Here is a 14818-nt window from a genome sequence, read left to right as displayed (position 1 = left end):
GCGTGCAGGCGGCGGCGGGGAGCCGTGCGGGGCCCGGGCCGGGGCCGGCAGGCAGAGCGGCGGCGGCGGGCAGAGCGGCAGGAAGGATGGGCGAGCGTTGCTGTGCGGCGGTGGTGCGGGTGCTGGTGCTGCAGGCGGCCTGGGCGCTGTCGGGCGGGCAGGTGCGCTACTCGGTGCCGGAGGAAGCCAAGGCCGGCACGGTGGTGGGCCGTCTGGCGCAGGACCTGGGCCTGGAGGCGGGCGAGGCGGAGGCGCGGCGGCTGCGGCTGGTGGCGCCGGGCCGGCGGGCGAGCGTGGAGGTGAGCGGGGCGAGCGGCGCGCTGCTGGTGAGCTCGCGGCTGGACCGGGAGGAGCTGTGCGGCAAGAGCGCGCCGTGCGCGCTGCGCCTGGAGGTGCTGCTGGAGCGGCCGCTGCGCGTCTTCCATGTGCAGCTGGAGGTCACCGACATCAACGACAATGCCCCCGTCTTCCCCGCCGCCCGGAAAAACCTCAGCATCGCGGAATCGTCTGTGCTGGGGTCTCGTTTCCCGCTGGAGGGCGCGTCGGATGCGGATATCGGAGTAAATGCGCAGCTCACCTACACACTCAGTCCCAGCGAGCATTTCTCTCTGGATTTGCACCGGAGTGAGGAATATCGAGAATCCCTGTTTCTGGTACTCACGAAATCTCTGGACCGCGAGACGATTCCCGTGCACCAGTTGGTGCTGACAGCGACTGACGGGGGCCGGCCATCTCTGACGGGGACAATGGAGCTGGTAATCTCTGTGGAGGATGCAAACGACAATGCGCCCCAGTTCAACCAGTCTGTGTATAAAGTGCATCTTCCAGAGAGTGCTGCGGTGGGCACGCTGGTGGCAAGAGTGAATACCACCGATCCTGATTTGGGAAGTAACGGAGAAGTGAAATTTAGTGTGAGCAATATTTTTCCTGAAAAGGGGATGAACAATTTCCTTTTAAATGCGATGACGGGTGAAATTAATCTGGTGGGCACCGTGGACTATGAAGAGGTTCGTTTATATGAGATACAAATCGAAGCGAGGGATAAGGGGACACCTTCTCTGTCGGGTCACTGCAAGTTGGTGCTGGAGGTGCTGGACGTGAACGACAACGCGCCGGAGGTGTTGGTGACGTCGCTGTCGGTGCCGGTGCCCGAGGACGCGTCGTTGGGGACGGTGGTGGCCCTGCTGAGCGTGTCGGACCGGGACTCGGGCGAGAACGGTCGCGTGCGGTGCTGGGTGTGGCCGGCGTCGCCGTTCGGTCTGGAGGCGACGTTCGCGGGCTCGTACTCGCTGGTGCTGCGCGAGGCGCTGGACCGGGAGCGGGTGTCGGAGTACGAGGTGGAGGTGCGTGCGGAGGACGGCGGGGCGCCGGCGCTGCGCGCCAGCCGCGGGCTGCGGGTGCCGGTGTCGGACGTGAACGACAACGCGCCCTCGTTCGCGCAGGCCGTGTACACGGTGCTGGCGCGGGAGAACAACGCGGCGGGCGCGGAGCTGGCGCGGCTGTGGGCGCGGGACCCGGACGAGGCGGCCAACGGGCGCGTCAGCTACTCGGTGTGGGACGGCGGCCTGGGCGTGGGCGGCGGCGGCGCGGGATCGTCGTCGTCGTCGGGTGGCAGCGGGTGGCGTCCGGCGTCGAGCTACGTGTCGGTGGACGCGGAGAGCGGGCGTCTGTGGGCGCTGCAGCCCTTGGACTACGAGGAGCTGCAGGTGCTGCAGTTCGAGGTGCGCGCGGTGGACGCGGGGGAGCCGCCGCTGAGCGGCAACGCCACGGTGCAGCTGTTCGTGCTGGACGAGAACGACAACGCGCCGGCGCTGCTGCCGCCCGCGGGCTCGGCAGCGGAGGCGGGCGGCGTGGCGGCAGCGGCGGCGTGGGCGGTGGCGGGGGCGGGCTCGGAGTCGGGCACGCTGTGGGCGTGGGCGGCGTGGGGGGCGCCGGCGGGGCAGGTGGTGGCCAAGATCCGCGCCGTGGACGCCGACTCGGGCTACAACGCGTGGCTGCGCTACGAGCTGTGGGAGCCGCGGGGCAAGGGCCCGTTCCGCGTGGGGCTCTACAGCGGCGAGGTGAGCACGGCGCGGGCGCTGGACGAGGCGGACGGGCCTCGCCAGAGGCTGCTGATCGTCGTGCGCGACCACGGCGAGCCGGCGCGCTCGGCCACGGCCACGCTCAGCGTGTCGCTGCTCGAGGCCGCCGAGGCGGCGCTGGCCGCGGGATCCTCGGCGGCGGCGGCGTCCTCAGCGGTGTCGCGCTCGGCGGCGGGCGTGGAGCTCGGGGCCGGCGCGGCGAGCGCGGTCACCAACGTGTGGCTGGTGGTGGCCATCTGCGCCGTGTCCAGCCTCTTCCTGCTGGCCGTGGTGCTGTACGGGGCGTCGCGCTGGGCGCCGCGGGCGGCCGTGCTCTCGGCGCCCGGGCCCACGACGCTCGTGTGCGCCAGCGAAGTGGGCAGCTGGTCCTACTCGCAGCGCCACAGCCGCAGCCTGTGCGTGGCGGACGGCGCTGCCAAGAGCGACCTCATGGTTTTCAGCCCCAACTTCCCTCCGCCGCCGCCCGCTCCTGCAGCCAAGGACGCGCAGTCGGAGCCCTCTGCTCTCGTCGACACGGTCAGTGCCACTGCCTTTCTCTCGTCTCCCACCGTACCAAACGCTTCTGTCCATCTAGGTTTGCAGGCTTTGCCGGAATCCGGGCTCCGTTCCCACGGCCTGAGACAGATGAGTTCTTGACGGTTTCTTCACGGGTGCTTATGGATAGCAATGGCCCATTTGCATCTGCCCTTTGGGGGAATATAGAATTATCGCCGCAGCCTGGTGCAGTTATGCTCCCCAGCTGCAGTTTGCTGCTCTGTGTGTCAATCGTTCTGTCCTAGAATGAATTCCCTGCCTATTGCAATGAGAAGTGCCCTAGGGTGTCAGGTTTGGAAACTGTCTTGCCTGGTTCAGTTTAGGGTTTCCACCCGAGTTTGCTGATGGAGTGCAAGATAGGCAGGCTGTGGTTCTGACAGTCCTCCCAGCACTACACGCCGTCTTATTGTCTTTGTTGACTGATACCTTGCCTGTTTTATTCTGGATTGTTACTGAAATCTCTTTTCATTCATTTCCCTCTCCAAGCCATGTGATGCAGTGTGGCTATTTGAGTGCCATGGAAAAATCGTATCTAGTCGGTACCTCCACTAGAATCATTAAGGAAACAATAAAGGCAGTATAGAGTTTATCCGTGTTGTGGTGGGTTTTTTCAAGGTAAAATTTGTTTCTCTTCCTGCTGCCTGGTCCCTACGTTGTGGATTTATGTTTCCATTCAGAGAAGGGTCATGGAACACCCTGGCTAGTTTTGCCCTTTCCAAATTTGTATCGACAGTGACATTATTTCAAAAGCCTTGGGGCAATGTTCCTCTCTGAAACTAGAAAGAAATATTAACCCCTAAGCCCCAGCTTTCCCTACCAAATCTCAAATAACATTCCTGTAAATGGTCAGATTTGAATGTTACACTCATATGCTCCCCAGCATTTTGGTTTCCCTCTCAGAGCATGACATCAGTGCCATTCCTATTAAGAGATTTCTTGACATCACCTTTGAAAAGATTATTGTTACCAGGTCATGCTTTCTTCTGAGATAGTTACAGCATTGCAAAACACAATGGGTCAGCTGCAGAAAGTGTGCTGTACATGTACATGATACCTTGTACATGATACTGCCTGTCAGTGTTTTGTGGTGCTGTCGTTGCTGAGAAGGATAAGTAAACTTGAAATGGGCCTTGAAGTGGGGAGTGAATCTGTGGCCTGTGGTACTGGGTAGGATCTGACAATTTCCTGGTGTGAGGGGTGACCTTGAGCAGTGGGAAGATCTGTCTGTGGGAACAGGAATTCCATGCACCATGACATAAGACAGGAAATGGAGTTGATGTGTTTTTCTTGAGAATGCATGTCCCAGGATACCTAGAGGAATGAAGCAGGATGAACAGAATGTTCTTTCACAGGATGATCTTCAGGGTCCAAAGTGTCTTCATGTGCAGGCTTTATGGATCTTCAGATAGTTACATGGTTTTGAAATGCCAAAAATACTCTTTGACCTTATGAATATCTTCTACCTGAGATACCTTGTGCTACTGAGTGATTACCATAGGAGATGTGTAAGAGGAGATGCCATGCAGAATGCTGAATGTTGTCTGATGAACCTTTGCCTGCTTATTTTGAGAAAGGAGTTGTGGGAGGGTAGAGTTTCAGCCTGCTGTACTGGGCATCCACAGTCACTTCCACCTTCATAGACTTTGCAATAATGGTTCCTTGCTTCTCCTCGGATGGGATCAGTAAACAGGCGTGTTGAGAAAGTGGGGGTAATCTCTGTGTGCTTGTTTCCCCTGCCTGTGCACTTGCACTATTACCCTGGGTAGCAGTGCCATGATACAGTTAACTCTGAAATGTGTACATATACATCAAACCTCCAGAGCAGCCCAGGCCTAGTGTTATATCATAGAACTATTATCCACATATCTATGGGGATATCCACACAGTCAATATCGTGACTGCACTTGCACTTTAGCATTTGATGTAGCACTTCCACGTCTAAAGTCTGTGTGGACTGGGATCACAGCTGTGACACCACTAATCACAGGATTTTTATGAATTCTAGTATGGAGCTCCATGTTGTTTCCCCTTGAGATGGCTGAAAAGCAGAAAGCATATTCATAGTGAGATTCACACAGGTGGGAAGAGCCTGCCAAATTCTGTGTGAGTTTGCACCATTTCATAAGTTCTTTGTGCCATTTAGGAGGGGAGCTGAAGGCCTGGTTTATGCTCCAAATGAGTTTGAAGCGCTGGTCTGTCACAGTGGCACTGTGTCTGCGTACTGTGGCAGTCCTGTAAGTGGCATGGAGAAGGCCTTGAGACATCCATCAAGAGAAGGGTGACTTTGAGTGGGGAAGTTTCTTCCCTGAGAAAATGAGGACATTGTGTTGAACATGGACTGTATTATTGGGGAAGAACTGGAGAATATCTGTTTAGCTGTGGACAGGCAATTTCCAGGGGCAAGTGATAGAATATGCAAGCAGACTACCTTAAAAACAAGGCCTGGAATACACAGGGATGCTTGTCTGGAATCCTCTCAGAAGTCCTGCATATCCCCATTCCTTGGTACTCTCCATGCTTTTCCTGCCAGATGTCAGACACATGTCATACACAACTTGGATCACTTGCTTTTGATGGGAAGTGGTCTTGGTGAAATAGAAGCTTCATCACATTTTGATCATGTTTGGCCAGACTTCTCTGAACTTCTCCTTGGTAAACTCCCTGCTTAATTTTGTTAGGCAGTTGATGAAGTGCCCTTCAAGAAATTGGCAAAGCTTGTATTTAAATATAGTGGAATGGGATCCTTTGTTTTTATTCTCTCCTCTTACCAAACTGCCCATTTCTCTGTTTTGCTTCTCTTCTATTGGCAATGTCTTGGTAACAGATGGTGAAATGTAGATTGATGAATTTTGGCAGGCCTTGGGAGGCAATTTGCAATCAGTGTAAGGGTTGCTCTTCCAGCATTCTGAGCTGAGGCTGAGACAACATCTTTATCTTTCCATTGCTCCTCCTGCTTCCCCTCTGCTCTGTCCAGTGATTTCAAGGGTTTTGAAGAATGTGTGTTATTTTCCCCAATCCATGTTCCCCAGAATTCTCTAATAACACTGGGGGTAAAAAACATTATTCCTCTTTTCCCCTTCCCTGAAAAAGTTTCCATTCTGAAGAAGCAACCAGTGATGCTGCAGGTAAGTCCCTTCTAGCTAAAAAAGATGAGCGTGTGAGACAGTTGCACTTCTGTTCCTGCTGAGTCTGAGAACCTTCATATTGGGTTGACCAAAGGCTGCCTGGATTGGGAGCTGGGCTTGTTGATCCTTATGGGTCCCTTCCTATTTGAGGTATCCTATGACTGGGCCAGCAAAGCACCACTGCTTATTCTGTTCCATCTGCTTCCAGGCACAGTGTGAATTAGCGACAGCAGTGATGGATGGAGGGGAGGCCCTCATGTGTTTTTCAGAGTGGATGTATTGGGAGCTGAGGGGATATTCTTGGGGGAAATGCCACGGTATTACCTTTGCAGCTTTGGCTGGGTGGAGTGTGCTGCAAAGTGAGAGAGATTCCATTGGGACTAATGCCCCTGGATAAGGTGCTGAGTTTTTCTGGCAGAGCATGTCAGCCTGGAAAGGAGAAGCAAGAGCTTGGCTTTCACCGTACATGTGATAAATGAGGCCAGAAATGTAGATCTCAGGAGCTGTGGTGTTCCCCTGCTTTCTCAGCCTTTGTGGCACATTGGTGTACTGTGCTCCAATGATGGTAAGCTGCCATTTGGAAGAGTGTCCTGAGCTGATTTGGATCTTTGAGACCTTTTTGCACAGGCATTGAAGTAGCTGGGTCTTGGGCTTGTGTTTCAGAGTGTGGTGGATTCTCTTTGTTGAGAGGAAAGGAGCTGAGAGTGTGGTCTTTTAGCTGGAGGAGAGGTGAAGAAGCCCTCTGTCTGTTTTGAATAGCCTGGAAACCAGGGCAGTTGTTCCTCTTCTGGACAGATGGAATATGGTGGGGAAGAGGAATGGGAGCTTGCTTTCATTCCGTGCTGCATGGTGAAAGTGATACAGTCGCATAGAAACATGTTGTGTAAGGAAACAAAGGAAAGGCAACGACGAAAAAAGAGAAGAGGCAGGACAAAGAAGAGAGGTGGAGAAGGAAGAGAAGGAGGAAGCAATGCAGGCAAGGAAAAGAAGCAGAAGACAACAAAAAAGCAATAGAAAGAAGGAAGAGTGAGAGATTGAGAAACTACAAAAGAGATCACGAGCATGTCACTGACACTATCATTGTATACAGGAAGGGAGAAGGGCAGGAAATGAGGACAGAAAGGAGGAAATAGAGGAGAGGAAAGAAAAAAGGTAGAAACGTGATAGAAATTAACAGCACAAGGATGTAATGAAGAAAGGATAAAGAATACAATGAAGAATACAATGAAGAATACAATAAAGAATACAAAGAAAGAAAAGAAGAAAAGTAGCTAAAGAGCATGCACGGACTGTACCTATAAACGCAGAACGGAGCAGTTCCCTAACAGCCTCTCCCTTGGTTAGAGCATCTCCGGCGCTGATGGCTGGAATCCGGCTGGATGGTTGGCACAGCGGCTCCTGATATGTGAGACCTGGCAGCAGAGTGAAGAGAAGAGAATGATGGAAAGAGAACAGAAATGGAATAAAATGTAGGGAAGGAAGGGGGAGAAAAGTGAAAAGAAAGCGAAATACAAAAAAGAAGAAAAACAAAAGGCAAGGACGTATGATGTAATAAAGAGAGGAGAAAAAAAAGGAAAGGGAAAGACAGAGAGACGATGAAAGACAGAGAACAGCGTCAAGAAATCAAAATGAAAAAATAAAAACACGGAGGAAGGTAAGGTATATTTGCAAGGAAACGCCAACACAGCAAAAAGGAAACAAAACCAAAAAAAAAACCCACACAAAAACGAGAGAAGAAAACAGGAGAAGTGGATCAAAACACGGCAGGGGAGATGACCATCCGAGGCGGCGACACGGGTCCTATTGCGATGGGTGTGAGGCGGCGGAGCAGCGCACGGTGTCGCTGCAGGCTCAGGAACGGGTCCGTGTGGGCGGCTCCGCCCCGGTGCGGCGGAGAGCCCGGCTGTGAGCGCGGGGGGGCGGCTCGGGCCGGGCAGCAGAGCCGGTGCGTGCGGGCGGCGGCGGGGAGCCGTGCGGGGCCCGGGCCGGGGCCGGCAGGCAGAGCGGCGGCGGCGGGCAGAGCGGCAGGAAGGATGGGCGAGCGTTGCTGTGCGGCGGTGGTGCGGGTGCTGGTGCTGCAGGCGGCCTGGGCGCTGTCGGGCGGGCAGGTGCGCTACTCGGTGCCGGAGGAAGCCAAGGCCGGCACGGTGGTGGGCCGTCTGGCGCAGGACCTGGGCCTGGAGGCGGGCGAGGCGGAGGCGCGGCGGCTGCGGCTGGTGGCGCCGGGCCGGCGGGCGAGCGTGGAGGTGAGCGGGGCGAGCGGCGCGCTGCTGGTGAGCTCGCGGCTGGACCGGGAGGAGCTGTGCGGCAAGAGCGCGCCGTGCGCGCTGCGCCTGGAGGTGCTGCTGGAGCGGCCGCTGCGCGTCTTCCATGTGCAGCTGGAGGTCACCGACATCAACGACAATGCCCCCGTCTTCCCCGCCGCCCGGAAAAACCTCAGCATCGCGGAATTATCTACAATGCCCGGGTCTCGTTTCCCGCTGGAGGGCGCGTCGGATGCGGATATCGGAGCGAACGCGCAGCTCACCTACACACTCAGCCCCAGCGAGCATTTCTCTCTGGATTTACAAAAAAACGATATGGACGGTGAGTCCTTATTCCTGGTTCTCAGGAAATCTCTGGACCGCGAGACGATTCCCGTGCACCGGCTGGTGCTGACGGCCATAGACGGTGGCCGGCCATCTCTGACGGGCACCATGGAGCTGGTGATCTTGGTACTGGATGCAAACGACAATGCGCCCCAGTTCAACCAGTCGGTGTATAAAGTGCAGCTGCCAGAGAATGCAGAACACGGCACGTTAGTCATCAAACTAAATGCCACGGATTTAGATGAAGGTTCAAACAGTAATATCTCCTATTCTCTCGAGACTCTGTTTCCTCAGGATGGAAAAGGCGTTTTCGGAATCGACAGAAAAAGCGGAGAGATTCGTCTCAGGACTAATTTAGATTTTGAGGAAGTTAGTCAGTACCGCCTGCAAGTGGATGCTACAGATCAAGGAAATCCTCCACTGTCGGGTCACTGCAAGGTGGTGCTGGAGGTTCTGGACGTGAACGACAACGCGCCGGAGGTGTGGGTGACGTCGCTGTCGGTGCCGGTGCCCGAGGACGCGTCGTTGGGGACGGTGGTGGCCCTGCTGAGCGTGTCGGACCGGGACTCGGGCGAGAACGGTCGCGTGCGGTGCTGGGTGTGGCCGGCGTCGCCGTTCGGTCTGGAGGCGACGTTCGCGGGCTCGTACTCGCTGGTGCTGCGCGAGGCGCTGGACCGGGAGCGGGTGTCGGAGTACGAGGTGGAGGTGCGTGCGGAGGACGGCGGGGCGCCGGCGCTACGCGCCAGCCGCGGGCTGCGGGTGCCGGTGTCGGACGTGAACGACAACGCGCCCTCGTTCGCGCAGGCCGTGTACACGGTGCTGGCGCGGGAGAACAACGCGGCGGGCGCGGAGCTGGCGCGGCTGTGGGCACGGGACCCGGACGAGGCGGCCAACGGGCGCGTCAGCTACTCGGTGTGGGACGGCGGCGTGGGCGTGGGCGGCGGCGGCGGGGCCGCGGGGTCGTCGTCGTCCTTTGGCGGCGGGTGGCGTCCGGCGTCGAGCTACGTGTCGGTGGACGCGGAGAGCGGGCGTCTGTGGGCGCTGCAGCCCTTGGACTACGAGGAGCTGCAGGTGCTGCAGTTCGAGGTGCGCGCGGTGGACGCGGGGGAGCCGCCGCTGAGCGGCAACGCCACGGTGCAGCTGTTCGTGCTGGACGAGAACGACAACGCGCCGGCGCTGCTGCCGCCCGCGGGCTCGGCAGCGGAGGCGGGCGGCGTGGCGGCGGCGGCGGAGGCGGCGGTGGCGCTGGCGGGGGCGGGGTCGGAGTCGGGCACGCTGTGGGCGTGGGCGGCGTGGGGGGCGCCGGCGGGGCAGGTGGTGGCCAAGATCCGCGCCGTGGACGCCGACTCGGGCTACAACGCGTGGCTGCGCTACGAGCTGTGGGAGCCGCGGGGCAAGGGCCCGTTCCGCGTGGGGCTCTACAGCGGCGAGGTGAGCACGGCGCGGGCGCTGGACGAGGCGGACGGGCCTCGCCAGAGGCTGCTGATCGTCGTGCGCGACCACGGCGAGCCGGCGCGCTCGGCCACGGCCACGCTCAGCGTGTCGCTGCTCGAGGCCGCCGAGGCGGCGCTGGCCGCGGGATCCTCGTCGTCGTCGTTGGCGGCGGTGTCGCGCTCGGCGGCGGGCGTGGAGCTCGGGGCCGGGGCGGCGAGCGCGGCCACCAACGTGTGGCTGGTGGTGGCCATCTGCGCCGTGTCCAGCCTCTTCCTGCTGGCCGTGGTGCTGTACGGGGCGTCGCGCTGGGCGCCGCGGGCGGCCGTGCTCTCGGCGCCCGGGCCCACGACGCTCGTGTGCGCCAGCGAAGTGGGCAGCTGGTCCTACTCGCAGCGCCACAGCCGCAGCCTGTGCGTGGCGGACGGCGCTGCCAAGAGCGACCTCATGGTTTTCAGCCCCAACTTCCCTCCGCCGCCGCCCGCTCCTGCAGCCAAGGACACGCAGCCGGATCCCTCCTCTCTCCTCGACACGGTCAGTGCCAATACTTTGCTCAACCTTACTTCTTCTCTCTTGCTTCTTCCTTTTTGTTTCTGTGCCCTGAGCAGTCGGTGCTGTCATCCAGGCCACATTGCTGAGGCCGGACGGCGATGGGTGCTTGTCAGGTGCTTAAGAAATCAAAGGCACCTTTGCATTTGCCGCAGAGTCCTGCCGGAGTCCCAGAACTCCTGCTGGTAGGTGGGGACGGTTTGCTAGTGAAAAATGTTTAGCGGCACCCCTGTGCTGCTACGGTCCTCAGCTGAGGTTTGCTGGTGTGGGTATGAATTGTTTTCCCCTAAAATGAAATCCCTTCTCTGAGGAGTCAGCATTGCAGATAGTGCTCTTGTTGTCTGGTAGTCTTTTCCCCGGGTTCAGTGTAGGAGCGCAAAAGAAGGAGGCTGGCTGGTAACAGAGCCCTGGCACTGTGTACTGCCTTTTTGCCTTTGCAGAGTGCTGACTTTGACGGTGTCATCTGTCGTTTCTTCTCTGTCCTCGTCCTCTGTCATTTTCCTCTATAAGAGTTGTGGGGACAGCTAACGATTTGGACTTTTGGTCTAATGTATTTTCAATCGGCAGAGTGAAATTTCTCTATATTTGTTGGTCCGACAGAGTCATTGTGAAAACTGGGATGGTGTTCTGGAGTAGTGGGAAGACTTGTCCTAGAGAACAGGAAATAATCTGTAAAATCACAGTCCATGTCATAGGATGAGAGAAATAGGATATGAGATATGAGGCCTTTTTCTGCAGAATTAATGTAATAATGAGGAATGGAGCATGCCTAGCAGGAGGCAGGATTGGCACGGAGCGTTTCTGGGCAGGATTCTTTCCTGAATTCCAAGGGTCTGATGTTGGAGGCCTTTTGGACTTTCAGATAATATGTGGTACTGAATGGAGCTAATATGTGGGAGTCCTTTGAGGTTCTGAATATCTCTATCAGAGACAGTTCCTTGTGCTGCCTCTTGCCTGATACAGGGAATGTGTTGGGTAACAGCCGGTAACATGAAGACTGATGAACATTTTTGCTGCTGTTTCAGGGATGCTGTTGTGGGAGGGTGGCACTACAAACATCTTTCCGAGTGTATTGTAGAGTGCTTATAGCAGCTTCCACAGCTCTTGCCATGGTGGATCTGTGCTTCTCTTGAGACATGATATTTAAGAGCAGTTGGGGGGGGGTGTAATGTTGCTGTGCTTTTCTTCCCCTTCTTGTGCTCTTGCATGGTCAGTCTGGGTAGAGATGCTGACTCCTGTGATCACACTTGGCTCATTTTGGTGAGCCTTAGTGGATGTACACAACAATCCTCCAAATCTGCAGAGCAGCCCAGCTCTGGTTTTCTATTGTAGAAAATCTTCCACCCGGTTAATATTTTGACTGGACTTGTGGTTCAGATTTGGTGTCATTTTCTTGAAGATTTGTGGGGACTGGAATCAGTATTGTTCATTACTCTATTTGCAGAACCTTTAAGAACTCGGTTTGTTTTGTAATTGCTTTCAATTTCAATTTCAATTTGAAATTGAAAAGTCCCAAAGCATCCTGGCAAAGAATCACAAAATTCATTTGCAGCAGTCTTTATATTCTTTGTTGCAGGCATGGGGAAATGGAAGGATTTGAATACATATTTAGGGAGGGAATGGGAAATGTCTATTTTGCTGTGTAGGTCCCAGTTCCCAGGGTGCAAAATACTGGATTACAGTAGAATACTTCAGGAATGGTTCCACCACACAGTGCTGCTTTCCCGGTTGTCCTCTCAGGACACCCAGAAGTTCTGCATAACTTAGGGAACTCTTGTTCTTCCTGGTATTGGTCTTAGTGAAGACATCTACCCTTCGTGCCTTTAATTACTTGGGTTTGGTGTGGAAAGTTGTTGGTCAAAGAGAACGTTTTGGAATTTGGATCATGCTGCGGAGCCTTCTCTGAACCTTTCTCTCATTGCCTCTCTGCTCTTTTCTTGCTAGATGGGTCTTGGTATCCAAGATGTGTCTAAAAGTTGCATTCCAATACAGGAGAATGGGAGTTCGTTTTATTATTTTTATCCTCTTCTCTATGAAACTGCAAATATTTTTATTTTGCTGGGTTTGTTGTTGTTATGTTTATTTCCAGTCTCTCATTGGCAATTTGGCAGATATTTGGTCCATTGCCCATCAGTATTGGGGAATGTCTATTCCTCTCTTCTGAGCATTACTTTGAGAGAATTTCTGTAGCTTACAGGTCTGGTTAGTTTTTCCCCTGGGAGAGAAGGGCATAATGGACAATGCATGTTTTCCAGTTTGTGTGGAACATAAGTGATATATTTCTGTCCAGTTTCCCAAGAAACACTGGTAATGTTAAGCATAATTATCCTTTAAATCTGGCTTTCCTGCCTCAGAAATATTTATTTTCTGAAGAAAGAACCATTTCGCAAGAGGTAAGTCATAGAACATATGTGGATCTTCATGAGACTGGTGTAATTTAGTTCCTGTTCAGTTGTGGCATCTTTTTGTTTAATCAGGAAAATATTCACCCTATTGGACCAGCAAAGCAGCTGTTAACTGCTCTCATTCCTGTTTGATGCTTCCAGGCACAGCCTGAGAGGGTCACAGCAAGCAGGAATGGAGGAGGGACCAACATTCATTTCACCAAACAGATGTGTAGGAGGTCAAGGGAGCGGTTTTAGTGACGCTGTTGTGGTGTTGCTTCCATGGCTTTTGTTTGAGTGTGTGCCAAGTGCATCATTCTAAGGTGAGGGAGAGATTTTCCGTGGGGCCTCCTAGATATCAAGGTTCTTGGTGTGCTGTCTAGGCAGCACATGCCTTCCAAAAAGGGAGAGAAGAACATAGAACATGCAAGAGGAAAGTGAGTCAGGAAGGACGGAGATACATGAGGAGTCCTCAGGCGCTGTGATTGCCGAGCATACTTTGAGGTTTTAAGGAGGGTTGTCATGTTGTTCTGTCTTAGGTTTGAGTTCTGGAATGAGAAAATTTCCTGATTTGTTGGAAATCTTTCAGGCCTCTATGCACAGATATCCCAATAATTGTGGCTTGAGCATGTGTGTCAGAGAATATTGGAACATCTTTTGATGTAGTAAAGCTGTTCTTTGCCATCTGGCTGCCTTGCTGTGTTATTGCTGGGTCCTTGAGAGCACTGGAGATTGAAGAGTGTGTCCTTTTTCTGGAGGGAGGGAAGTTGGAGGTGCATGGACAGCAAGCAGGTTGCTCCTTCTCCACATGGACAGGAGGTGAAGGGAAGAGAAATGACACTCGGGCCCCAAGGGCATGTCTCTGGTTCGTGGAAGGGGTGCTGTAGGTGTTTTCAAAATATTTTGTTGAAGCAAATAATGTCCAGAGCATATAATTTTGGAAGTAGAAGAGCAGAGGGAGCAATGACAAGAAAGGAGGAGAGGAAGGGAGTAGAGAAAGAAAGAAGAAGAAGGTAGAAAGAAGATTAAAAAAAACCCCAAAGCAGCTAAACAAGGAGATACATGAAGAAGACAGGTAAAAGAAGAAGAAAGAGAGATATTCCCAAAAGCATTGTGAGGATTTGGAAAATATTTTAGAGAAGGAAAAAAAAACACAATCAAAGAGACAAGATAGAAATAGATGAGGAGGGAAGAAAGTCCAAGGACAGGGATAAGCAGAAATGAAAAGACATAGAGAAAGATCAAAGAAAGAGAAGGGAAAGAAGGTAAATCGAATGGGAAAAATACAAATAACATAAGAAAAATGGTAATAACAACAGTAGTAGTAGTAATAAAGAAAATAATGAACCCATGCAAATAAAAGTAAAACCAGAATGAAAGTAAGAAACGAAGGAAGATTAGAAACATAAAACAGACCATAGACCTCACCAGCACTCACTGAACTTATCAGTAGATATTGAGCAGAGTTTGTTCCTAACAGCTTTGGTTTAGAGCAGCACAACTCCCCGGCAATGACCTCCTGATGGTCCCAGACTTGATGGTCTCTGCAGCGCCAGAGAAAACAGGCGACCTTGCAGTGTGGCTAAAGAATACAGGTGGGTGGAAGGAGATGGGAAAGGAGTGGAAAGAATGGAGAGTGGCATAACAAGGACGAACAAGAAGAGACACAATGAAGAAAGAGAAAAGGGTACAAAGAAAAAAAGGAAATAGAAACGAAACATGACTGAAAAGAAGTAATTGCAAGGTAGCAAGACAAATGAAAAGGGCAGTGAAGAAACAAGAAGAAGAAATGAAAGATTCCGTGCAAAGTAAGGATCAGAGGTAAAGGAAAAAATAGAGGAGCCCGACAGCAAGGCACGGCAGAGAACATACCCCTAGCATGTCGGCAGCTCGAGCGAAGATGCGAAGCGTGCGAGGCGGCGGAGCAGCGCACGGTGTCGCTGCAGGCTCAGGAACGGGTCCGTGTGGGCGGCTCCGCCCCGGTGCGGCGGAGAGCCCGGCTGTGAGCGCGGGGGGGCGGCTCGGGCCAGGCAGCAGAGCCGGTGCGTGCGGGCGGCGGCGGGGAGCCGTGCGGGGCCCGGGCCGGGGCCGGCAGGCAGAGCGGCGGCGGCGGGCAGAGCGGCAGG

The 14818-nt window shown here is 54.2% G+C and overlaps 2 protein-coding genes across 2 annotated transcripts; both read left to right on the top strand.

Annotated features, from left to right (window-relative positions):
• Window positions 1-86: 86 nt before the first annotated feature.
• On the top strand, window positions 87-2717 carry LOC131564958 (protocadherin alpha-2-like). The gene has a single exon (XM_058815580.1). The coding sequence runs from the start codon at window positions 87-89 to the stop codon at window positions 2715-2717; it is 2631 nt and encodes an 876-aa protein (XP_058671563.1).
• A 5056-nt stretch (window positions 2718-7773) lies between these two features.
• On the top strand, window positions 7774-14698 carry LOC131564957 (protocadherin alpha-3-like). The gene is made up of 2 exons (XM_058815579.1): window positions 7774-10366; window positions 14571-14698. The coding sequence occupies exons 1-2, from the start codon at window positions 7774-7776 to the stop codon at window positions 14696-14698; spliced, it is 2721 nt and encodes a 906-aa protein (XP_058671562.1).
• Window positions 14699-14818: the final 120 nt, after the last annotated feature.

The sequence above is a fragment of the Ammospiza caudacuta genome, chromosome 16 (genome assembly GCF_027887145.1).
Source record: "Ammospiza caudacuta isolate bAmmCau1 chromosome 16, bAmmCau1.pri, whole genome shotgun sequence".
NCBI lineage: Eukaryota > Metazoa > Chordata > Aves > Passeriformes > Passerellidae > Ammospiza > Ammospiza caudacuta.
The sequence above is the reverse complement of the archived record's forward strand: the minus strand, read 5'-3'. Positions and strand labels throughout refer to the sequence as shown.